A 26,388-nucleotide genomic window follows, 5' to 3' on the forward strand; every position below is an offset into this window, starting at 1 on the left:
ATTGCAACACTTTAGTTCTTCATTAATTGCTTTCTCATATGTGCCTTGACTGTGGGCCTTCAGCAGACCGAGTAACCCCTTGCTCGAGCCAGTGACCTTGGGTCCAAGCTGGTGAGCTTTTGCTCAAACCAGATGAGCCTGTGCTCAAGCTGGCGACCTCGGGGTCTTGAACCTGGGTCCTCGGCATCCCAGTCCAATGCTCTATCCACTGTGCCACCGCCTGGTCAGGCAAGAAGTTAAACTTTTAACTTTTTTAATGTAGGTATTTAAATTCAAGATTAGTAAGTGAATCATGTAGAAATGTTAAAGGAACCCTAGTGTAGATTCCTAAGTTTGGGGATGTTTAGTGTATGTAAACTATCTGTTAGCTGTTACTGTTCATGTACCTACCAGTAGTGCTCTAGGTGACCAGTGCTAGTGAGGAAGTCTGAATGCTCCAGCACCTAACCGAGTGCCAGGCCTGCATTAATAATCAAACAGCACAAAGTGAGCCATACCACCTTCTAGGTACTGCTCCAGCTACCTCAGATGTATTACTTATTTTATTTTTTATGAGGTAAATGGTATTGTCTAAGAACTTTATGAGATGAGTGGCTAATGTTGCCCCCATCTTACAGCTGTGAACGTGGAGGCACAGAGATGGTGATAAACTGAGGTCATGGACAGTGACAGAGCGAGGCTGCGGATCTCAGCAGTCTGGCCTAGCCTGTGTTCTGTCGACCTGTGCTCGCTCTCTGTTGTAGTAATCCATGCTAGTTTAATAGATGAATCTATTCTTAATAAGTGGGTTAGCTTCTCTTTTCTACATCTCCCCATTTTTAATAATGTTTGGTCCAACAAATTGTTTTCTTTTGACTTATTTCACCTTTTCCTTTAAAAATCTGACAAACGGGTAAATTCTCCCAATTAGGCAATTGAAAATAAACACAGAATGGTGTATGTTTTAAAATTTTTTGTAATAGTACACACATGGTATTCGCTGTTGCTTCTTAGGTTTGAAATCATAAGATGGACTTGGGAGGATATTGGCTTTCATTTAAGTAGTAGGTTTGAAGTTCTAGATGGATGATGAAAGCCACTTAACTCATGGTAGTTTTGTACCTTACCATGTTTTATTTTACTTTGTTTAATAAACACAAAAGAATAATATTTCTAGCTCTCTTGATTTTCCCTGTGCAGTGATTTTTACTAGTGTCTGAACACATGAGAGTGTCGTCACATGCCATCTCAGGAATGCAACACCCAGAAATTTAGTTTGACATACTCTGCAATGAAGTATTTGCCCAATGAAAGATTGTAATGTAGTTGTAGCTATGCTTACTCTGTAACAGTCCATGCAGTACAAAAAAGTAAAGTGTATTAAGTAGGATTTATGTCCAGTTGTCATCAGTGATTTTCCACATTATGAAACTGAATATTTTTTCTTATTATTATATCATCTCAATTTTAAACAGTGAGCATGCTTTTATAGTTAAAAAACAAAAAGCCTTTTAAAAAGAAAACAAGACCCTGGCTGGTTGGCTCAGTGGTAGAGCGTCGGCCTGGCGTGTAGAAGTCCTGGGTTCGATTCCCGGCCAGGACACACAGGAGAAGCGCCCATCTGCTTCTCCACCCCTCCCCCTCTTCTTCCTCTCTGTCTCTCTCTTCCCCTCCTGAAGCCAGGGCTCCACTGGAGCAAAGTTGGCCTGGGCACTGGGGATGGCTCTATGGCCTCTGCCTCAGGCGCTAGAATGGCTCTGGTTGCAACAGAGCAATGCCCCAGATGGGCAGAGCATTGCCCCCTGGTGGGCGTGCCGGGTGGATCTGGTCGGGCGCATGTGGGAGTCTGTCTGACTGCCTCCCCATTTCCAACTTCAGGAAAAAAAAAAAAGAAAAAAGAAAACAATACCAAAAGAGAAAAAATAGTTATGCCGTAAAATTCATATTAAGAATTGGTTCTAGCCTGACCAGGCAGTGGTGCAGTGGATAGAGCGTCGGACTGGGATGCAGAGGACCCAGGTTCGAGACCCCAAGGTCGCCAGCTTGAGCGTGGGCTCATCTGGTTTGAGCAAAAGCCCACCAGCTTGAACCCAAGGTCGCTGGCTCCAGCAAGGGGTTACTCGGTCTGCTGAAGGCCTGCGGTCAAGGCACATATGAGAAAGCAATCAATGAACTACTAAGGTGTCACAACGCAATGAGGAACTGATGATTGATGTTTCTCATCTCTCCATTCCTGTCTGTCTGTCCCCGTCTGTCCCTCTCTCTGACTCTGTCTCTGTAAAAAATAATAATAATAATAAATAATAATAATAAAAAAATAAAAAAAAGAATTGGTTCTAGGTTAGTTCAACGAAGCATGTCCTCTTCTGGTAGTTCTTATGTCCAAAATAAATTTGCCAAACAAATCAATCAATGTATAAAAATATCTATAGATATCTATAGGCCATATGGTCCAGTTCACCCTAAACCAGCTGCTTTCCCTGCAGATGTTTCCATTTCACTGTCAGCTCTACCTTTCCAGTGGCTCAGACCAAGAAACTTGGAACCATCCTCAACTCCTTTCTTCTAACTCCAGACGCAGTTTATCAACAAATCCCGTCACCTCTGCTTTCACAGCGAATCCAGAATCCTGCCGCCGTCCCCACTTTCCTAGTCCCACTCGTGTCCATGGTTCTGTCGTCTCTCTTCCGGGGTTATTGCAGTCGCCCCTTAGCTCACCTCCGTGGCTCCTACCCCAGTCTCTAACACAGCAGTGGGTTTACAGCATGGATCAGAACGTGCTGCCGTCTGCTCAGAACTCTTCAGAGGCTTCCTGTCTCACTGTAAGCAAGGCCAGGCCCCCTCAGCAGCCTGTTTCCTACGCTTACTTGCTTTGGCTTACTCTGCTCTGGCCAAATAACTGCCTTGTTTTTTGAGAGGGCTAATTCTATTTCCTCCCCAGAGCCCTTCCTCTTCCTCATGGTTTCCCCTCTAGTTTTCTTCAGTTCTCTGAAGTTGCTTTCTTTGTCAGGCCTTTTCTGACCAACCTGTGAGGGTTGGGCCTGGATTTCTTTTCCTTGCTGTCAGCTCCATTCCTAGAACTGCACCTGTCATGCTATCATCCAGTATTCACTGAATGATTGGACAATTTAAGAAATTTATGAGTAAGTGTTTAGTGGAGGTATTTTAAAATATGAAAATATTTAAAGTTTTGTATTTTGTTTCTTGGTTGGTGAAGTACTGTTATTCACTGTTGTAGATTAAATGGAATAGGTTGTTTTTAAAGATTTTATTTATTGATTTGAGAGGGGGTGGGGATCAGGAAGCATCAGCTTGTACTGGTTGCTTTTCATATGTGCAAGCCCGTGACTGAGCAAGTCCAGGGCTTCTAACCAAAGACCTCAGCATTCCCGGTCGGTGCTTCATCCACTGTGCCACCACGGGTCAGGCTGGAATAAATGGAGGGTCTTTATTAAAGTTTTATTATTTTCATTTTGTTTTGAGCAACATTTTTGCAAAGTTAATTTTTAATTGTGTGTCTTGTATACTGAAGTACCTGTACACAAATTTAAGCATAGAGCTTGATGAATTTTTGGTGTATTTTGGTATCCACGTAACCGCCACCCAGGTTAAGATACACATTTGTAGCACCTCAGAAGGCTTCCTTGGGCCTGCTCTCACTCAGTGTTACACCCACCCCTAAATACCACCCTTTAACTGCTCTCTTTATAGATGTTCATTTAAATATACTCTTTGATCTAGTTTCTTTCACTGAGGGTTATGTCTGTGTATTTATTTGTCTTGTGTAGCAGAGGTTTTTTCATTGCTGTATAATATTCCATTGTAGGAATATATCACAGCATATTCTTTCTACTGTAGGTGAGCATTTGTATTTTCAGGTTTGACTAATATGAATATTCTTGTACATATGTTTTGGTGGACATAGCACTCATTTCTCTTGTGAACATTGTGTGTGAGTGTGTGCATCTGCATAAAGATACAAAGGTATTTCATAGTTTCATTTTTTAAAATAATATCTTACAAGATTGAACATGTCTTTTATATTCATTAAGTGTTCAGGTATCACTAAAGTGCTTTGACCATCTTAATATTTCCAGCCTTTCCCTCCTTGATCTGGAGGAGTTCCTTATCTAGATAAGATTACATTTCAGAAGTTGCAGATAATTTCTTCCAGGCTAGTATCTGTTAAAGAAATTGGGAGAGCCTGACCAGGCGGTGGCACAGTAGATAGAGCATCAGACTGGGATGCGGAAGACCCAGGTTCAAGACCCCGAGGTTGCCAGTTTGAGCGCGGGCTCATCTGGCTTGAGCAAAAAGCTCGCCAGCTTGGATCCAAGGTCGCTGGCTCGAGCAAGGGGTTATTCGGTCTGCTGAAGGCCCACGGTCAAGGCACATATGAGAAAGCAATCAATGAACAACTAAGGTGTCGCAATGTGCAACAAAAAACTAATGATTGATGCTTCTCATCTCTCCGTTCCTGTCTGTCTGTCCCTGTCTATCCCTCACTCTGACTCTCTCTCTGTCTCTGTAAAAAAATAAAAAATAAATATTTAAAGAAATTGGGAGAGGTTCTCAATTTAATTTGTTAGAATTCTTTTTGCATTGACCTTTCTCCAAGATAATCCAGTCTAAACTCACTTGATTTTCCTTGGAGGTAACACTTCAAAAGTGTTCTCTTTTATTGTGAATATCTTCCTGACTCTTTGTTTTGAAAAACAAATTGCTGTGCTGTTTGGTTACCACCCACCATGAAACTGGAACCCCACTACTGGGTGGGAGGGACCAGGTTGACCAGCACTGCAAAAGTGGGCAGTTTTTATAAAAAGGTTCACCATCACAGCCTTAGGCTATAAGGACCCTGCCTGCTTACAGCCTGTCTCCCACACACCCAAAGCTAGCAAACATATACATCATATTTACAAACTTAACTTGACCAACAACTAGTCTGGACTGGTGGTTGAAAAACATTTTGAAGTCATTCCAGATTTTTAGAGACTAGAATGTAATTTTCTTTTTCAGTTGACTGGCTCTTCACCAAGACCAGTAATCGAGATGATCAGCTCTTGGAAGCTCATAAGTGCTCTCAGTAGAGAGTGGCCGGAATTATTATATCTCAGCTTAAACATATTAGACCAGGAGAAACATACAGTCCTGAATTTCAAAAGGCAAATGTCTGCCGTTTCCCTGACCTGAAGGTTTTCTGAAATACTTCCAACTGTTGAAAATAAAAATAGGAAGAGGAAAGAAAAATTCTGTGTTGTGGCCACATAGGGAGTGAAATTTTAATGAAGACCACAATTTCCTAATCTCCTCCCTGAGCACTGTTTATTTACAAGAGACGTATCTTAGAAAGAAATTCCTTCACAGTCACAGTCTTGGAAGGAAAGAGTTCTCTACACCGAACAGAGATGATTCTGAGCTTCCTGTTGCACATTATATTGTCTGATATGAGTGACATTTTCAGTACTAGATAGAAGTCTCTGAGATTGATTCTGACTTCTTATCTTGGGCCTTTTGCCTGGGAGCTGTGCAGTTCTGAATGTGAGCTCACACTCGGGTCCTGGCGCTTCTGTACCCTTGGTTTTCAGACCTGAGTGTGCATCACAGCCACCTGGAAGGCTTGCTAAGGCAGATTGCTGAGTCTCCACCCACCCCAGAGCTTGCTGTTTTTTAGGTTTGAGGTCGCCCAAATAATTTGCATTGCTAATAAGTTGCCAGACTTTGCAGGTGCAGGGCTGGGCCCTGCACTCTTAGAACCACTGCTCTGTTAGTGTGTATTTCTGCCTGCTGCAGTCTGGTTTCATCCTGTCTCTACAGGGAAATGGAAGAGAGTGAACTGGTTTTCCTTAGTTCTTTTAGAATACACTTATTTCAGGCTCAATTAAGTAGGCGTCATTTTACTTCTGTTTTCATTTATATATGTGTATTTCTCCAACAGACTGATTAAAATGAATTAACAGAAACATTGAACGCTTGTACTCCGCTTCATGTTCCAGTCTCAAATATAGATCTTCAGATTAACAATATTTTTAAGAAAAATATGTATGATAGTAAATAATTTTGTTATATTTAAAATATTTTACATCTTCATGATGGTGAAAGGTTGCCATCTATCTGCTAGGGAAAGACTGTTCTTTATTCTGAGACTTAAATTCATTTTAATTTCTTTTGTGAAATGACCATGTGAGGGTTTTTTTTTTTAGTTCTTGGTTGCAAACCTTATGCTGGTCCCTTTTAAAACTTATTTCTTGGTCTGTGAAGTCCTGTAAATCACTGTTGTAGGTGAAATAAATGGGCACAAAAAGTTTGGAGATGAGAAAAAATTAAAACAGGGGTCCTCAAACTACGGCCCGCGGGCTACATGTGGCCCCCTGAAGCCATTTATCCGGCCCCCCGCCGCACTTCCGGAAGGGGCACCTCTTTCATTGGTGGTCAGTGAGAGGAGCACAAGATGCATCTCCTGGAAGACTGTATGTGGAGGTGCCGCAAAGCGCAGCTTCGCTCACGTACAGTACTACTTCCGTTTTGTTTTTTTTACTTTAAAATAAGATATGTGCAGCGTGCATAGGGATTTGTTCATAGTTTTTTTTATAGTCCGGCCCTCCAACAGTCTGAGGGACAGTGAACTGGACCCTTGTGTAAAAAGTTTGGGAACCCCTGGGGTTCGACAGAATAATGAATTCTGTCCCGAAGATAACATGATACTCTCTCTCTCGGAAATGTTTTTATTGACTTCAATTAGAAAACTCTCCTGTTGATGTTGCTCTGATTTTGATATTTTTTTGAACCAGTCACAGAACAGACATTTGAATGCTTGTCTGAGACCAGGTTTTGAGGCTACAGTGATGATAGTCACAATCAAAATTCTCAAGGCTCTCACAGTCAAGGGAGGGGTGTAACACACAGTTATGGTTAGTGCTGGGTGCTGTCGAGGCGACCTTGGCAGGGTAGGTTTTAGGGAAGCGGTAAGACTGGAGAGCAAGATGGCAGTAGGAGAAAGGGCGTGGGCAGGGCGGCACTGCCCACGGGGAGCTGTGAAGGAGAGGAGTACCTAGAGGTTGAGTGTAGGGATCTGAGTGAGTCATTTGGTATTTATTTCTAAAAAAGATCTGAAGATGTTTGTATCTTATGGAGAATCAGTCCCTAAGGGATGAGAAGTTGAAGATACAGGGGAAATAGTCCAAACAGCTGTCAAGAAATTAGACTTAGGAAAAAGGGATCTGTTCCACTGAATAAGAGGGAATATTCAGTGTTGTTTCAGACAAACGGGGAGTGCTCTTGTTCAGAAAGCTGTAAGGTACTTTTCCGAGCACGGTGGCCGAGATAGTCGGGTAGAGAGAGCATGGGGAGAGCCACACTGGGAGGTGGGAGAGCCGTGAGACAAAGGAGAACATAAGAGGGCATCAGACAGCAGGGAAATTCTTTTTGAGGTTGCAGTTTATGAATATTGTGAAACAACATTGCCTGAGCTGGAAAGAAATACAACATTTGGGGAGGGGGCTGCTAATAGCAAATGAAAGAGACAAGGGACTTAAGATCTCAGAAGGAGGAGAATGGGAATGGTGTTGTAGTGGTTGAGAGAGTAGAAGGCAGAATTAGTATCTTTATATCAACTTCTCAAGAAACTGGTTCTGGCTGTTGATGAGAAGGAAGTAATCTTAAGGCACAACTATTGGTCTTTTCTTATGGAACATAATGAAGTATTGAAGATGGTGTTTGTCTTTTGAGCCATTAAATAACTAAAATATTGTGTTTGAGCTAAGTGAAATATCTCAGGCGCAGCATGTTGAAGTTTCCGCAGAGCTTTGTCTGAAATGCCGAGCAAGTGTAGGTAGAGATAAGCTCTTGACAGAAGATTCTTTTTTTTTTTTTTTCTCATTTTTCCGAAGCTGGAAATGGGGAGATTGTCAGACAGACTCCCCGCATGCGCCCGACCGGGATCCACCCGGCATGCCCACCAGGGGGCGATGCTCTGCCCATCTGGGGCATCACTCTGTTGTATCCAGAGCCATCCTAGCACCTGAGGCAGAGGCCACAGAGTCATCCTCAGTGCCCAGGCCAACTTTGCTCCAATGGAGCCTCGGCTGTGGGAGGGGAAGAGAGAGACAGAGAGGAAGGAGAGGGGGAGGGGTGGAGAAGCAGACAGAAGATTCTAATCCTTTCCTCAAAACTTAATATCGTTAATGAAGGTTCACTTGTTATTTATCATAACAAATGGCTCTTAAACATTAGGTTAGGACAGTTTAGTATATTTTACAGCCTTTTGAAAATAATAGAAATGAAGTGGTATAGACATGGAAGGTTTGATTTTTCCATCAGATTGAAAACCAGAACAATATCAGAAAACAGTGCCTTGGCTTTCTGGAATCTTGGAGTCCAAAAGAGGCCTCAATAAATTAATTATACGTAAACAATATAAGGGCTTTAGTTTTATTGTTCAGAGAGGAACGGAGTTGAAAATGCCCTTGATTCATTCCTTCAGTATTAAATGATGTGTTTAATCTTGGAGAGCTCTAAGCGAGGCCATAAAACATGCCTGTGTGACCTGCCCAAGTCAAGTGCATGGGAAAGTGGCCATTTGGAATAGATTTGTTAAGAAAAGTTTGAAATTCCTGGACTTGAACTGATTTGTTTTCCATGGATCCCATGAGGACACTTGCAGAATCAGATGATAAGATTCAGTTGGATCCTGTGAAGGGGACTCATTTACAGCTATGTTTTCTGGATTTCTTCCATATGTTGCCGTCTTTGTGTTGACCATGTATGGATACACAGAATTTCATAGGCCAGACGGGAAAAGCTTTCAAAACAGACTCTTTAAAGTATGTAAAATACAGACCTTCATTTTTCTTATCATGTCAATAAACAACTTGTTTTGCTGATTTTTAAAACTTAAAAACAAGGAAACAAAGATATTAAAATTTAAGCTCTTAGGATGTTTGATTAGTATATAATTTATTACAGAAGATAGAAAGGGACTTTATTAGTAACTAGAGAATCAGAAATGGTTTGAAGTAAAATTGGGAGATGATTCGTATAGAACAATTATATTTTTGCATCAGTTTCTAATATACAGTATTATGTCATTTAAAAGAAGTATTAGGTAAAGGGGTAGTGTGATTACTTTGGATATTTCTGCTTCAGTGGCAGTCCCCTAGATGAATGCTCTGTTATTATGAAGGAGATGGGGAGTGAAGTCAAGGTATATTGAGATACTAGATTTGACTAGATTATTCTGTCTTAAGAAAAATTGAGATATAATTTGCATAACCAGGTTACCCTTTGACTTGACCATCGGGTGTATGAAATATGAACTTCCTAAGCCCTGTGAGGTTAATATCACTTAGTGTTTTTAGTTTGCTCATCTAACTGATGAGTCTGCTTATAGTCTCAGTTATTTTGCCTCCCTTATGTTATTAGAGTAACCTGGTAGGAGATAAGCTGTACTGTCTCGGCTATGGGGCATGAATCAGTGGTCCTCCAGGTGATGTCATCCATTGTTGATACTGAAGATAAGCAAAAAATATAAATACTAGAATCTTTATATGTTGATGTTTACTTTTTAATCTACAGAAAAATTAATAACTTAATATTTAATGTTCAGATTGCCAATTATATATATATATTTGGTAAATAAATAAGTATACTTATATTTGGGATGTCCAGATTTTTCATTGAGAGTTTATATCAGAATCAGAGAATCCTGAAGACAATTGGTTTAAAAGATAAGACCTTTGACTCTTGTCTAAAAATTAAAAGCTCCTCCATAGACTTGCATGTCCAAGTATCAGGAAGTGTTTTTAGTTTTAACAAGTTCCTTTTGTGAAAATACTCTTAACAAAATAAGTTTTGATTGCTATATACCTGCATGTTCCAATTCAGTAGTCACTAAGCCAAATGTGGTTGTTGACATTTAAATTAATATGAAATAAAATTAAACGTTTTGTTCCTCAGTTACTGTGGCCACGTTTCAAGGGTTAAGTCGGCAGTGGGCACAGGCGCTGTACTGGACGTGCAGGGATAGCTGTGCCGTGGGCGGAAAGCTGTCTGGGCTGGCTGCCACAGCGCGTGCGCAGCACTGTTTCATCCCCCCCAGTCTCCGTGCAGCGCGAGCATCTGTGAGAAACGCCAGAGGAAAGGGAAAGACGCCGTTTCTGTAATCTGTACAGATGCACCAAAGTCTCTTACCCAGAAATTAGTCATTTTTCCCCAAACTCTATTAATCAACATAAATAGTTGAAGTTGCTTTTCACATCTCTGTGATTACATTTTCCCCTAAGTCTGATAGTACTTAATCTGTACCATATTATGGCACTTAACATTCAAAGTTTTAATATAGTTCTTGGCCTCTTAAATTAGCGTTTATGCGTATCTGGAGTCTTTAGTTTTAGGAAGAACTTGATATAAATGTACAGTGAATAGGGGAATTCTTCTTTTCTGTTTAAATCGGTGTTCACTTCATGTAGCAGCAGCATATGCCCAAGGTGAATGATTTACACACCGTGATACAGAGCTTGGGGTGACAGAAATTCTGATATTGTGGGAGGAACTGTTGTTATTTAAATCCAATACCCTTTCTCAAATAGAATGTCTTTACAAATTCCACAGAGAACTGAAGATTTTACTCGGAGTTAGCAGAGTTTTTACCCTACCAGAATACATTTTTTTTCAATACCTGGACCTTTGTTGATTGCTTTGGCCTAAATGTGTAATGTCACATTTGAGAAGAGAACTGGATCTTGGCCATAATGTAAACACGAGTGTAAATAATTACAGACATGCTGAGAAAGATTTGGGAATGGGAATAAGTTCACTTGAGTAATTGGTTTGGACCCAAGTAGATGGAGATCGTCCAGGAAAACATTTACTGTAAGTGGTAGATTAGATGCACTTGTCTGCTTAATCACATTACTGAATCATGGGAGCACACTCTTTATTTGTATCATTAAATGTGTGTTTGTATTACTATTTATCAGTTCCTTCTTCATACCAACTGAGAGCTATAAACTCACTATTTATATTGTGCTTTTCTTTCAAGTAACCAGGACTTCAGTGTTCACAGTAACTGATTCTAAAGAAAATGTGGGGATGGCTAGATTTAGTTTGCAAAAAGGTTCTCCGTTGGTTTTGATTACTGCTCCTTTGTTTGCTGCTTACCTTGTAGAAACCACAGGTGTAATGTATGGTATTAATATCTGCACCAATTACTCTCACAGGTGGAACAGTCCAAAGTTTTAATAAAGGAAGGTGGGGTTCAGCTGCTGCTCACAATAGTGGATACCCCAGGATTTGGAGATGCTGTGGATAATAGTAATTGGTAAGGAGGGTGTGATACCATTGATTTCCATCGTATTTGGGGTACAGGGTGGTTAGACTCTTCCTGCTTAACATTTTACAATTGCCTATCTTAGCAAAGGCCACTACGCTGTGAGAGCTAAGCCTGTTTTGTACACCAGCTTGGCCACTTACTTAGTACCAAGGTTGCTTTACATCATTGAACTGATTCTTTTCTTTGTAAAATGGAGATAATACCTATCCTAGAAGTATTTTGGAGACAAATTCTAAAACATGATACAAGAATTCTCATTATGAAAAATTTAAATTTTTTCATTCTTTACTATAATTTTATCTGTTTTTATACATTATTTTTTTATCACATTCTCGTTTAAACCTTACTTAAGACCTTCAGCTTTCTATGTGACATAAATGAAGAAAATATCCATGACATTTTAGCTGGAAATAATATCTTAACATCTTATAAATAATATTTTAATTATTTTTCGAGTTTCACTTTTTTTTTTTTTTTTACAGAGATAGAGAGTCAGAGAGAGGGATAGATAGGGACAGACAGACAGGAACGGAGACAGATGAGAAGCATCAATCATTAGTTTTTTGTTGCGACACCTTAGTTGTTCATTGATTGCTTTCTCATATGTGCCTTGACTGTGGGGCTATAGCAGACCGAGTGACCACTTGCTTGAGCCAGCAACCTTGGGTCCAAGCTGGTGAGCTTTTGCTCAAACCAGGTGAGCCCGCGCTCAAGCTGGCAACCTCAGGGTCTCGAACCTGGGTCCTTCGCATCCCAGTCCGACGCTTTATCCACTGCACCACCGCCTGGTCAGGCCACTTTTTTTTGAAGTAAATTTCTGTCAACTTCTATACTACCCAAATACATTCATCATGAGGTTTCTGTATTTAATTTTTTTATTTAAAATGTAAAACTCTGGTCCTGGCTAGTTTGCTTAGTGGTAGAGCATCAACCTAGAATGTGGAAATCCCAAGTTTGATTCCCGGTCAGGGCACACAGGAGAAGCAGTCTGCTTCTCCACCCTTTCCCCTTCTCTCTCTCTCTTTCTCTCTCTCTATCTTTCTTTATCTCTCTCTTTCTCTCCTCCCCCCCTCCTGCAGCCATGGCTTGATTGATTTGAGTACGTTAGCCCTGGGTGCTGAGGACGGCTCTGTTGAGCCTCTGCCTAAGGTACTAAAAATAGCTTGGTTGCAAGCCTGGCCCCAGACGGGTGGGCAGAGCATCAGCCCCAGATGGGGGTCGCTGGGTGGATCCCAGTCGGGGCGCATGCAGTAGTTTGTCTATCTCCCCTCTTCTCTTAAAAAAAGAAGAAAAAGTAAAGCTTGGATACTATAACTTGTCTTAGCTTTGGTATATTTTTTGGTGCAAATGATAGGATAATAATTTAGTTATGTTTTGATTCTATATAATTTTCTTTCATTTAGAAGTTTAGAAATAATGAATCAATTTATTCAACATAATTTATGCCTGTTTTTAAATGTTTATGTAGAATAATTTGAGATATCTTCTACTAGTTAGATTGGTTTTGCCTATTTAAAAATATTGACTGTAGCCCTTTAACAGTCATCAGTTGTATATTTATATATAGAATTGCAACTTACTTGTTTTATTTATCTGTATTCTGTAGCTGGCAGCCTGTTATTGACTACATTGATAGTAAATTTGAGGACTACCTGAATGCGGAGTCTCGAGTGAACAGACGGCAGATGCCCGATAACAGAGTGCAGTGTTGTTTATACTTCATTGCGCCTTCAGGACACGGGTCAGTACCTAATGCTTCTCATCACCATTTTTTGTTGTTTATTACTCAACTTTGGGTTTATATTTTAGTCATCCTTCTGTGGTATACATTTACTTCTAGCAGTTGTAAAGTCCCAGATTCCATATAAAAATGGCTTATAAAAAATGTAAGTCCTAGGAAAGCTAACAATAGATTTACTTTCTAGTTTCTTGTGTATAGGCTTTTTTACCTGCTTCATGGAAAGGAACAGTTTCAACCATGGTTATATATCTCAGTGTGGCTATTTTAACTTTTTATTTTTTAAAGATTTTATTTATTGATTTTACAGGTTGGGGGGGGTAGAAACGAGAAGTAGTTGCTTCAGTCTAGCTGTTCATTGGCTGCCTGTTGTACATGCCTTGACTGAGCAAGCCCAGGGTTTTGAACCAGCAACCTCAGCATTCAGGTTGACACTATCCACTGTGCCACCACAGGCCAAGCTAATTTAACTTTCTTTTTAACTACTCTGCCACTAACTGAACTGCCCAATGAGGAGAAATAGCCATAACCATTAGCTTAGATTTGTTCTGAGAAACCCCAAAGATGTTATTTACAGTAGATATGATTAGAGAAAGTTACAGAAAAAGGTACCAAAGTCCTCAGGTACCATTTCTTTTTCACTAAATGGATTTAGCCGCTGTTTCACCTTATCCAGCACAGTCTTACTGAAGTATTATGCCATCAGTGCTAACCTTCTATGTCTAGGAGTTAAGAAATAAGTATCTAGACATTCATCTGGTGTGATTGCTCTGTTTGTTAGTAGGGCCAGCCTGTACTCCCTCTTGTTGTTTATACTGCCTCTGTCTTTTTGAGTAGATATATGTGTCTTTGGCAACTGCAGATGTTTGTAATTACTCTTTAATCTTGTTTCTTTGGGTAAATGACTTGGTATAACTCAGTCACTTGATGATTGTACCCCTACCACCTCTCCACCTAAAGGAACTGGACTGTTATATAGTATCAGACTAGATAATCCAACACCCAGATTACAGTAGTGCAGACCCGTTCCTCATTCGAGCGCCTTTCCTCCTATTTCCTGCTTCTTTGCCCACCTTTGCCCGTTGTCACTGTCCTGGTGCTGGGCATTATCACTGCATAAAGCTTAATTATGCTGTTGACCATTTTTTGCACTGTCAAACCATAGTGTTGCAAATGTTCCTTTATTGCTAATATTTGTCTACAATCAGTAAAGCACAAAATTAACTCATTTCAAAGGCTCAAAAAATAACCTTAAAAATACAGCACACTCTATGGCCTTTTATGAGTTCTTTGTTAGCTTTTCCCTAAATTTGCATATTTTTTAATTATTCAAGCTTAAGTGGTTAGAACTTTTTTCTGGATACCAGCAGAGTAAAATCTTACTCTGCAGTGAAGGCAATAGAAATTGGTCAGTTTATATCCAGTTTTATTATTTTAAATCTTTTGGACCCTTTCCAAGATTTAGTAATTCTCATGAAACCACATTTCTTCTGTCCCCCGAGGGAAAATAGATTTCTTAAAATTGCATGGGAAATAAGATTTTGTAAGCAAAAATTTTTGATATGGGTCAAATAATGTGTAGTGGCTTTGAGGCATTTATTGTTACAAGAAGTGGGGGTTCAACATTTTTATTTCCGGTGTGTAAAAGCGTACTTTTGAATATTTTCTCAGCCTATTTTTGGAACTGGAATAAAATTTTGTCTATTTGTATGTGTTACTATGCAGTAAGTGAAGGAATATGACACTGATCTTATGTCGAGAGGTGCAGGTTCCCTGCTCGTTGCAGACTGAAATCCCAGGCAATCCGGCAGAGGATCAGGGCCTCCCTGTGGTGTTTGAGCGGTCCTGGGTTCCTCTCAGAGGGGTTCTGTTTCTGGGGAGTCATGAACTGTTCCAGCAGTGTGCTTGCATGCCCCCACCTCCTCACCACGTGTCCTCGCTGAACACACACGGTTCATTCATAACTTCAGTTTTTGTTGCTTTGTTTTCTTTGTTCAGTGGGTGGCAGTTGCTATTAAAATAAAAAACTGACTTGAAATTTGAATTTTAAAATGATGTTTGTACCCTTTTGAATATTATTGTTACTTAAAAATAATCAGTGAGTTTCATACAGGTCTTTTTCCTTAGATACATGTATGTATTTATTGTAAATATTTGTCATTTGCCCTTTATTTATTTTGCTGTTGGCTTTGAGGTTAAATAGCCTCTTCCCTCTAATGTGTATTTATCTTCTACAAATTCTATAAAGGACTTTCTATTGTTTAAAAACAGCATTTAAAAACTAATTTATTTGAAAAAATGAACTGAAATAAAACTAATGTGGGCAGAGGATAAATTTCAACCAGAATATAATCTGTGTGTGAACAGTCTTCTGCTGTTGACATTTTATAAGCTTATGAAATTTGTATTCTAATTTAAAAGGGCAAAAGGGTTTTATAGGGTTTTTATAAAAGGTTTTACCTTTTTTCTGAAGTTTAATTTTTTAATTGATTTAACTATTTTTTGGCCTTGTCATTTGATATTTTAAAAGTTGACTTTCCCAGCTTGTCATGGTTATTTTTAAGGGTTGTTTTATTTAAAAGTTGCAATTATAGAATAAACATTCAGCAAGTACTGTTTGACTTTTTAAGTGTAAAATCATGTTACATTAGATTTTTGACTTTAATATTTTATATTAAATGCTCTTAAGATTTATTAAAATTTTAGATTAAGTGAATTCTTTTCTGTCACTAGTTTAGAAAGATGATGGTTATAGTAATTAAATTTGTCATTAGTATAATCTGGAAAGTGGACCATAAAAATTTACAAATCTAAATTTGAGTAAGTCATAGCTCTTATATATAATGTTGTAATGATTACTAAAAAGAAGCAAAACTTAAATTTTTTTCAAAGAAAAAGAGGTTCTTTCAGTTAGCACTGGTTTAGGCGAGGGTGCCATTTGCAGATAATGTAGTGGTATTCCAGTCGTTTCTTTTCTGTACTATTCCCTGTTCTCTGAATGCCAGTAGCAAATTCCAAAGGATCCGAGATAAGGAGACTTAGAGTAGGAGGCAGCTAACTCAGTTCTCCTATTGCCCCCTCTGCTCCTTACCCCCATCTTTTGCCAGTCAGCTTACTAATGCTAGGAGATACAATATTGTTTGTTAGTTCAAAAGGAATCTCACTAGTCTTTGGCCCCAAACTCCCAACTAAATGAACTATAGTGCTTTTTAAAAGAACCCTAACAAGGGCTTTCTCTTTATTTTAAAATATTATTCAATAAAAAAGTTCATAACAAAATTAGATCTTTATTTCATTTTTCTCCTGGTTTTATAAAAGTTAAGGAATACCACTTTAAAATGATTTTTGTACAAAATACTCCCATTATTTTTTTTATTTTTATATAATATTTTTAATCTACAATATATTCTCGGTGTGAGGAATTTCTTTGGTTTTCATTTAGAGTTATTCAAGGACATAAGGAAAATCACAGTTTACTTTTTTGATCAGTAAATGTTTGGGTGCCTTGTCAAGTGCTGACACTGGACTAGGCATTGGAGATACAGATGAATGTGAGACTGAGCGCTTGCTCTTAGGGCCTAGTGGGAAATGGGAAAATAAAACACACAAACAGGCAGCTACAGTGTGGTAGATTAAGTATCGTGACCCTGTGAATGCTGCCTACCTAGTCTTAAATTAGAGGAGGGTTTCCAGATGAAACGAGAATGGGCCTGGCCTGTGGTGGCGCAGTGGATAAAGCGTTGACCTGGAACGCCGAGGTTGCCGGTTTGAAACCCCGGGTTTTCCCAGTGAAGGCACACACCAGGAGCAACTACTGCGGATTGATGTTTCCCGCTCCTATTTCGCTTTCTCTCTCTCTCTCTCTCCTCTCTCTAAAATCAATCTTTTTTTTTTTTAATTAAAGAAATAGAATTGTAAGCCCCATCCTAAAGACAAATAAGAATTAGGCAGACCGAGGAGAAAGAGGGCTGGGAGTGGAGCAGGCCCCAGTTCCGAAGGTCAGCTTGGCTGGCGTATTGGATAGGGGGTGGCAGAGATGCCCGGGAATGCCTAGAGAGGCGGGCAGCGCAGAGGTTATTTCTTCCCAGGCCTCAGGCCATAGCGGCTAAGGAATCTATCTGGTAAGAATTTCAGTCAGGGAATAGCTTGATCAAATTTGGATTTTATTATTTGTTTTAATTAAATTTACTAGGGTGATATTGGTTAATGTGATTATGTAGGCTTCAAGTGTGCATGCAGTTCTGTGACACATGATCTGTATATTGCATTGTGTGCCCACCACTCAGAACCAGATCACCTTCCAGACTTGGATTTTAGAAAGATATTCTGACTGCAGTGTGCACGGTTTGATGGGAAACCAGAGGGATTCTCTATCACCCGTTACGTCTGACCTGAAGCAGACTGACGGACATGGAGAAAACCTATGCTAGAGTTACTGGTCAGCAGGGTGTAGTGGACCTCTGGAAGCAGGAGTTGGAGGAAGGAGAGTCTGGGTCTGCCTTGAGGGGTTGGGTGGGTGGGTTGCAGTGCCGTCACTGAGATAGAAAGATGGGGGGGGGTTGGGCTTCAGATGAGCTTTTGATTTCGAGGTCCCACACTGGGATGCCAAGTAGTATTGCTGGTGGGTGAACACAACTCTGAAGCCCAAGAGCTAGATCTGGGCTGGCTGTGAAGATCTGGAAGTCACTGACCCCTAGTGGGTGATAGAAATGAAGCATACAGAAGGCAAAGTAAGAAGAGAAGGCCTAGCAGAGAATTTTGAGTAACATCCTCTTAAGGGACTAGCTTGCAAAGAGGGTCCTGAAAAGTGCCCGAAGGGAACAGCTCGCGAGGGAGTAATGCCCAGTGCTGCAGAATGAGCGCGTTAGAGTAACGGTAAGCACATCTGTTTATCAGTTAGCAGCAGGAAGCATCTGCTGACCTTTACATGAGAAACAGTGTCAAAGTGGAGGCAGCAGCCAGATTGCGGTGGGTAAAGGGGTGAAGAAGAAGATGCCCTTTTGAGCCTTTTCTCTGAGGAATATGGTTGGTAGCGAGAACTGAATATGGGGTTCAAAGAGGACTACCATTTTCACTTAAAAACAAAGATTTCTCAGGTTTTGAGTATCAAGTATATGTGAGGAGTCTTTCTGGGTTTTTCTGATTACTCTTTAGGACCAAAATGCTAATGACCAGGACAGGAGTCAAAGCCTCCTCATTCACTCCAGCGTTTGAAGTCCTGGTCTACCTAACCATTGCTATCCCAGCACATCCTCAGAGAGTGTTTCTGATAACTGAGTAACGCAGTTCCGATGTACAGTGGTACCTTGAGATACGAATTTAATTCGATCTGTAACCAAGCTCGTAAGTCAGTCAACTCGTATATCAAACTGCCAATACTGGACCCGTGCGCCAATGCGCCAACTAGCAGCAGCTTCCCAAATCACGACTCTTGTTTCGGAATTTCGCTCTGATCTCGAACAAAAATACAGACAGAGTCGCAGCTTGTATTTTAAAAAATTCGTTTATTGGTCTGTTTGTATCTCAAGGTACCACTGTATTTATTTTCTTCTAGTGTTTTAAAATAGACTAGTTTATTTTACTTATTCTTTTTTTAATTTATTGATTTTAGAGCAGGGGTCGGGAACCTATGGCTCGCGAGCCAGATGTGGCTCTTTTGATGGCTGCATCTGGCTCGCAGACAAATCTTTAATAAAAAAAATAATGTTAAAAATATAAAACATTCTCATGTATTACAATCCATTCATTTCCTACCGCTCATGTTCATGGTCGTGGGTGGCTGGAGCCAATCACAGCTGTCCTCCGGGACAACACCAAATTTTTATTGGATAATGCTTAACGTACACAGATCATTGTATGGCTTTCACGGAATTCCATTTTAAAATATGTGGCGTTCATGGCTCTCTCAGCCAAAAAGTTTCCCGACCCTTGTTTTAGAGGAAGGGAGAAAGAAAGAGAAACATCTGTTTGTTGTTCCACATATGCATTCATTGTTTGATTTCTTGTATGTGCCCTGACCAGGGATCGAACCTGCAACCATGGCATGCAGGGATGACACTCTCTACCAGGCCAGGGCTCTAATATATTTAATTTAGCAGTGGATGGTGTGAAGAATCTGTTTTTCCAAACTTATCATTTCAGTCATATTAAATATTGTGTATTTCAGACTTAAACCGTTGGATATTGAGTTTATGAAGCGTTTGCATGAAAAAGTGAACATCATCCCACTTATTGCCAAAGCAGACACACTCACACCAGAGGAATGCCAACAGTTTAAGAAACAGGTGGGCTGAGCTGGAACCCTTGGGTTTCTTACCCATTCATGTAATGGGCAGTTTTTAATATTTCAGTATAGTGTGTTATAATGTATTTCTCTTGCTACTTTTCTGTGTGGTTGTGTATATTATATTACAGATAACTCTCGAAAACAATCTTCTGCCTTAGTTTTCTCCTTAATACTCATATCTGTCATTAGAGTCCCCTTAACCCTTGTCACTGAAGGCTATTGTAGATGTTTCTGTAGCGCCTCCACCAGTGCCCTCCCCACACATCCTTCTTAACGCTTCAGCTTCTGAATTTCCAAGCGCGTGTTTTCCCAGGGCTTGCCCGATCTTGTATCTGTTGCTCCTTGATTTGTGTGTGTGCACATGTACATGCAAGGATATTTTCTGATAATATAAAAATTTTTCTCCTGAAGCCAGTGCTGTACTTCGTTTTATTTACCTTAGCCAAATTCTACTAAAAATTTCAGGTAAGTTTAAACTCTGTTCATTCAACTGAATGAAACAGAGAAGGCTATTATCTGTAGAAGGAATCTCAGTGATTATAAATAAATAACCTAAAGATAATATAGTGGAAATCAACTAGAAAAAGCCCTTTCTAGAATCTTAGTGATGTTTATTAGAACTCTTTTGGTGGTATAACCACATGACTTGAAGACTTCTGAAAGTAATTGCATTTCAGCAATGGTACTTCTTTCTTTCTTTCTTTCTTTTTTTCTTTTCTTTTCTTTTCTTTCTTTCTTTCTTTCTTTCTTTCTTTCTTTCTTTCTTTCTTTCAGAAACAGAGACAGGAAGGGAGAGAGATGAAAAGCATCAACTTGTAGTTGCATCACTTTAGTTGTTCATTGATTGCTTCTCATATGTGCCTTGACTGGGTGGCTCCAGACAAGACAGTGACCCCTTGCTTAAGCCAACGACCTTGGTGTCATGTCAGTGATCCTAGGCTTAAGCCAATGACCCCACGCTCAAGCTGCTGAGCCCGCTCTCCGGCTGGTGACCTCGGGGTTTCGAATATGGGACCTTAGCATCCCAGGTTGACACTCTATCCACTCTCCAGTGGTCAGCAAACTCATTAGTCAGCAGAGCCAAATATCAACAGTACAATGATTGAAATTTCTTTTGAAAGCCAAATTTTTTAAACGTAAACGATATAGGTAGGTACATTGTTATTAACTTAATTAGGGTACTCCTAAGCTGGCCAAAGAGACACATGTGGCCAGTTTGCCACTTAACTATATATATCACCACTAGTCAGGCCTGGTGTTAATACTTCAACTTTATAGTTTTTTAAAGACCAGCATAGTACCTTGTTTTTAGATTGCAGTTTTTACATCATTGAAAAACAGTAAAGGCCCTCAAGCTGAGGGCCTGTAGGAATTGAAGACTGTAATAAAAACACAGCTGATGTCCTGATTATGTGCGCTTCCTTCTTCCGTTTCAGATAATGAAAGAAATCCAAGAACATAAAATTAAAATATACGAATTTCCAGAGACAGATGATGAAGAAGAAAATAAGCTTGTTAAAAAGATAAAGGTAGGTTCATTCCCATACATATACTAAAATGTTTTGGGGCCTTAAAAACATTATGATATCCACTCGAAAAACCAAAAATATTATTAGAGTGTTTAAGTCGTTCACTTACAACATGAATTGGGGGATTATTCATTGTTGAATTCAGGTTTCAGTTAATTTTGTTGAATGACTATTATATGTAAATAAGGCATTGGGTGGAATAGAGAGATGAATAATAAAATTCCAGTCTTCATATGGTTTTTAATGGACCTGGTTTCGTATAATTTCCCTCTTAAAAAACAGTGAGAAGGGAGAGGATTTTTTTCTTAAGCACTGTTATGCTCAATCTTTGTTTCAGGCAGAAATTTGTGTTTTTTTGTCCTTTTATAAAAACGAACCACCAATCTATACCAACATAATTTTGTTAATTTAATTTATAGTGGTTTCCTGGGAAGCCTGGACCTAAATATGGTGTATTTATTAATGGCATTATATAAGCAAATTACCTTGAAGTAATGACATACTTAAACCTTACCAAAAAGAATTTCTGAGATTCTATAAAATAGCCATATATTTTATATATTTTTTTTACCTGGGAGCTCTTAAGAATTTTGAAAGGCTGTATTTGGATTTAGTCCAGATGAATACAAATCCAGTCCCCTGGGTCTGGACCGTCAAGGTAGGGCTAGCGAGCATGGCATTCCATACTTCCGGGCTGTTAGGGCTGCTTTGTGATTGGTAGAGATGGGCTAGTTACAAGCTTCATTATTTCCCCTCTATATACGTGTCTTTTTTACCCTTTAAAATTTTTTCAATATGGGATAGCTTTTTGGGATGATTTTTTAACAAATAATTTGATCATTATATGCCTTAGAATTGTAAAATTTTTTAGAAAAAAATACCATATTTTTTGCTTCATAAGACATACCTAGTGTTTTAAGGAGGAAAATAAGAAAATAATATTCTGGACCAAATGGTGTGTTAAAATACTTAATAAAATACTGTATTTTCACTCCATAAGATGCACGGGCATTTTCCCCTCCACTTTTTGGGGGAAAAAAATGCATCTTACGGAGTGAAAAATACGGTAGTTTTATTCACTGTTTGGTGAGATACCATGTCATGGCAATTTACTGAACAGTGATTGAATGCCCTGTAAAAGTGAATGTAGAGACTCATTTTTTTTGCTAATCTGTTGAGTAATGTAACTTTTTTATTCTTGAATGTGTGAGACTACAGAGATGTGTTTGAACAAGAATACTTTGTTTTATAGGACCGTTTACCTCTTGCTGTGGTAGGTAGTAATACTATCATTGAAGTTAATGGCAAAAGGGTCAGAGGAAGGCAGTATCCTTGGGGTGTTGCTGAAGGTAAGGTTTTCTTTAGTGAACAGCTTTCTATAAGAGCTCAAAAATGTGATCGGTTGTATTTATAGTATGTATAGTACAGTATACTCACTGTATTGATATATTCAAGATTTTCAAAGGTAGTTGTGAATTCAGTGTCACTTTGTTTCATTTTCTCAAACATTCCAGTTTCGCAGTTATTGTGCCCTGCTAAGTCAGGCAAGCCTGTGCTAATGCTAACGCTGGAACACTGGAAAAGTCGCTGTCCTTCCCCAGCCTCCCACCCCCACCTCGTCATCAGCCCTGTTTCTGTTTTCTCTTTTGAAAACATAGTTAAACTGAAGGGATGCTTTACCTGGGATCCAAAGAATGCTTCTAAGAGAGCTAATAAACTTTCTGAGGTTGAAACAGTCTTGGAGCAAGGCTGTCTGACCTGCGTCTGAGTCTCAGATGGATCTGGGACCCTGAGGACGGTTGAGAACGACGGTCATGGGCCCGGCTCCAGCTCTCCGTCTGCTTTCCTGACCAAAGTTTCCTTTTTTTAGCATCAAATCTTTAGAGTAAAATAAGTCACTAAGAGGTCCTTTATTAATCTTATAAGGAGTTTTAAACATCAATAAAATCTTAGCTATAACATCAGATGTCAGAAGTCTGCTGGCAATATAGATGTGTATTTTATTGGTTTAATTGGTTTAACCTAATAAAAAGGTTAAGATCTTCTGTGTTATTGTAACTTGGAACCGAGATTGAGTCAGGATCTGTGTTATCTATTTGTTATTACTCTGGAAAATTCCGTAATTTTTAGATTATCATTTCAACTGACGGTCCTTATCAGTGACTCCTTACCAGTGACAGCGGGCTCATTCAGCGTTGTCGTCCCGGGCAACCTTCAGTTGCTGAGCTGAGGCTTCAGAACTTGTACTACTCTTGAAATCTGCACTGAAGAATTTGCTTTATATCCCTAGTTTTTGGTCTCCCCCCCAAAAGGGGGTTCCTATAAGTGATACATTTTTGAAAAATAAAGAACTTAAAGTTCTTGGCTTACTTTTCAGTTACCGTAAGGAAGGCGATTCTCCTCATACCCGCTCCCAACACTAAACTTCTAAAATGCATTTTATTATGGAGTATTCTCTACCAATAGAGGAAAAAGTTAAGACCACCTCTTTCAAAATGTCAAAAGTGTTACTCTGAAGCACTTATTTTGTTAGATAGATAGATAGATAGATAGATATTATCACTGAGGATTAAATGACAATAAAGCAATATTTTTGTATACTTGCCTGGCACAGCCTTCAATTAAGTACCGTGTTACAGTGTTAGACCTTAATGAAAAATTAATTTGAGCTATTTTGCATATTTTATCGTTGTTACCCCACTTTCCTGTGAAATTTCCTTTGGAAGGACTGGGGTTAATGGAAATAATGTATGTGATCTATTTTTTTTTTATAGTTGAAAATGGTGAACATTGTGACTTCACAATTCTAAGAAATATGTTGATAAGGTAAGTGTAAGTAATGAAAAAAATAACCATTTCTTTCCCTGAAAAAGGCCGAGTGGGGCAGATTTGCTTTTGCCTTCTGTAAATGCAGCTACTCTGCAGTGGCATCTTCATTCTGGCCCCGAAGTGAGCCGGGCACGGAGACAGCCTGGAGGGTTTCTCCAGGGCTGGAAAGTCACTTGCAGAAATAAAATAGGCTGTGTGGCTAGGCTGTACAGGAAAAACTTTGTCATGTTCTTTCTGTTGAGGTTTTAACACTGACGGGGGCATGGGAAGGAGAAAGGGAAAGGCTTTTCACGCTTCTTTGATGTGAGAGGCTTGGGAAACGCGAAGGGATACTAGGTTTTGCCGACGTTTCTTTTGAGGGAGCTTACAGTTGAAGAGGTTATGTGGTATCACCTGTAACATACACTGGTGCCAAAAAAACCTGAGTGACAACCAAGGAGAGATTGTCATAGTAAGAGTGTCTTGACTTAAAGGCTGAGAAGAGAAGGTCCCCAGCATTGGAGAACCAGTGACAAATTAGCATATTTTCTCGCAGCCACTGGCTGTGTGGGGTTAAGGAGCTGCCTGACTTGCTTGAGTGGGGAGCGTAGGGCAGTAGGTGTAACTGGTGGCCAGGAGAAGCCAGGTTCATCCAGGGGCAGAGTATCAAGAGAGGAAAGACACTTACAGAAAACCCAGGCTTGTCACGAGGAGTGAAACTGTCTATCACAGAGCTGCATGAAAATGTCAGCAGTAGGAACTGAGTCAGTAACTGAACTTCACTTCCATTCAGAGGGAAGTAGTGCATGCCAGGAAGGAAGGGCGAGGACAGAGCGCAGCTTTGTGTCCCTCTCCCAGAGGGAGTTCTGGTGGAGTGGTGGAGACGGCAGGCGCGGGAGTGAGCGGAGAGGGAAGGAGGGATCAAAGGATAGAGTGCTGCCCACCACGCGTGTCTGAGACCTGCCTCAGAGGGAGCGTGCAGCAGCTCGGTGTCGTTAGTATCTCGGGTCACTGAGGAGTGACCATCTTCTATATTGTGCAGTGTATTTTATATTGGTTTTATATTATGGAAATGCTATGAGCAAACATTCATTTAACCACAAACCACATTCACTGGACAGTTTGAACAGAAATTTACTCTAAATTAAATCCTCAGTTTGAATTCAACTTGATGCGATCTAAAGTGTCCCTGTAAATTTATTACCCTAGTAAAAATTCAAATATGAATCCTGCTAAAATAAAAGAAATTTTTTGAGGTTTTCTAAGCTTCAGTAGAAGCTAATTTATTTTCCCTTTTTTAGTAAAATAAAATATATACAGCACATCCTCTAATAATGTCATTTTGGTCAATGTCATTTTATTATAGTGTTGTTAAAGTCGCAGAATGATGTTAAGTGAGGACTTACTGTATAAAAATAAATATTCTTCTGTAGAACTGTCATCCCTAGTAACTGCTTTGAGGGGCTTTGTGGCTCTTAAATTCTCACTTGGAACCTAAATTTCCATTGGTGTCAAGTTGGTGCATTGTATGTATCTTGCTCTGCCTTTCCGTAGAAGCAAACTCTTGCTCTGTTATTTACTTACGACAGAACACATATGCAGGATTTGAAAGACGTCACTAATAATGTACACTATGAGAACTACCGGAGCAGGAAACTGGCAGCTGTGACTTATAATGGAGTTGATAATAACAAGAATAAAGGGCAGCTTACTAAGTAAGTATACATCGTTTCCTTAAGAAAAGGTATTATTTATGGGGGACATAATTATATTGTTTCATTTTCATCAAGTTTCTTTTGGCTACTCAGTAGAAAATTGGGCTATTGATACATAACAACAGAACTTTATATTGTTATTTTGGCAGATTTTTATTTTACTAATTGTTGGAGGAAATGTTTTATTACCTTGTTTCTTAAGAGAAAGTCTTGCATTACTCCCTTTTGGTCATTGGCCACCATCTTTATTATCTGTACAGCACACTGTTAATAGATCCCCAACTAGAAATCAAATAGCTCCTTCAGAAAATGCTTTTTTTTTTTTAAGGGAACAGTTACTATCCAGATCTCTTAACCCATTTTTACTTGTAAGATAAACATCTCACTGCCTCTTTAAGGAGACTAAACATAGAGTTTCTTATACTGTGTCTTTTTTAAATAAACATTTCTGATAGAGTTTTCACTAAGAGATTATATAGAAACAAGGGACAGGATCAAACAAACGGAATATTTAGATGAATGTAGTATTGGTTACCTTCTGTACTTTCTCTGTTCCTATTGTATATTTACGCAAGTAAATTAGAAAGAGTTAGGATTTTTTCTGTGAGGGCAGCGTGAGTAACTACACAGTGGGTAGCTTCAGGGGACCCTGTGAGGATTTCAGGCCGTGGTGGGTTCATGACGGGATGGGAGAGCGAAGTATGAGGTCACCGGGGGATCGGCTGGTGTTCTTGGTAACAGTGTCTGTGCCCTGTGTTTTGTTTACTTGGGGTTGTTGAGGATCATAAGTTAGATCAGTGGTCAGCAAACCACAGCTTGCGAGCCACATGATGGCTCTTTGGCCCTTTGAGTGTGGCTCAAAGGCCAGCTTAGGAGTACCCTAGTTAGGTTAATAACAATGTACCTACCTATATAGTTTTTTTTTTCTAAGCACATATTTAATTTCAAAAATCTTTTATTAGCATAAAAATGAGATTTGTAATTAAATTGGCACCAAATAATTC

The 26,388-nt window shown here is 39.5% G+C and overlaps 1 protein-coding gene across 1 annotated transcript in view; it reads left to right on the forward strand.

The window, feature by feature from the left end:
• SEPTIN7 (septin 7) overlaps positions 1-26,388 on the forward strand; it is a 46,321-nt gene that overhangs the window by 11,278 nt on the left and 8,655 nt on the right. Inside the window, exons 4-10 of the mRNA XM_066239584.1 lie at positions 11,196-11,296; positions 12,915-13,049; positions 19,213-19,330; positions 20,769-20,861; positions 22,114-22,210; positions 23,636-23,687; positions 25,259-25,384. Of these exons, the coding sequence (XP_066095681.1) occupies positions 11,196-11,296; positions 12,915-13,049; positions 19,213-19,330; positions 20,769-20,861; positions 22,114-22,210; positions 23,636-23,687; positions 25,259-25,384 (722 nt within the window). The remainder of the gene's footprint in view (positions 1-11,195; positions 11,297-12,914; positions 13,050-19,212; positions 19,331-20,768; positions 20,862-22,113; positions 22,211-23,635; positions 23,688-25,258; positions 25,385-26,388) is intronic.

The sequence above is a fragment of the Saccopteryx bilineata genome, chromosome 7 (assembly GCF_036850765.1).
Source record: "Saccopteryx bilineata isolate mSacBil1 chromosome 7, mSacBil1_pri_phased_curated, whole genome shotgun sequence".
NCBI lineage: Eukaryota > Metazoa > Chordata > Mammalia > Chiroptera > Emballonuridae > Saccopteryx > Saccopteryx bilineata.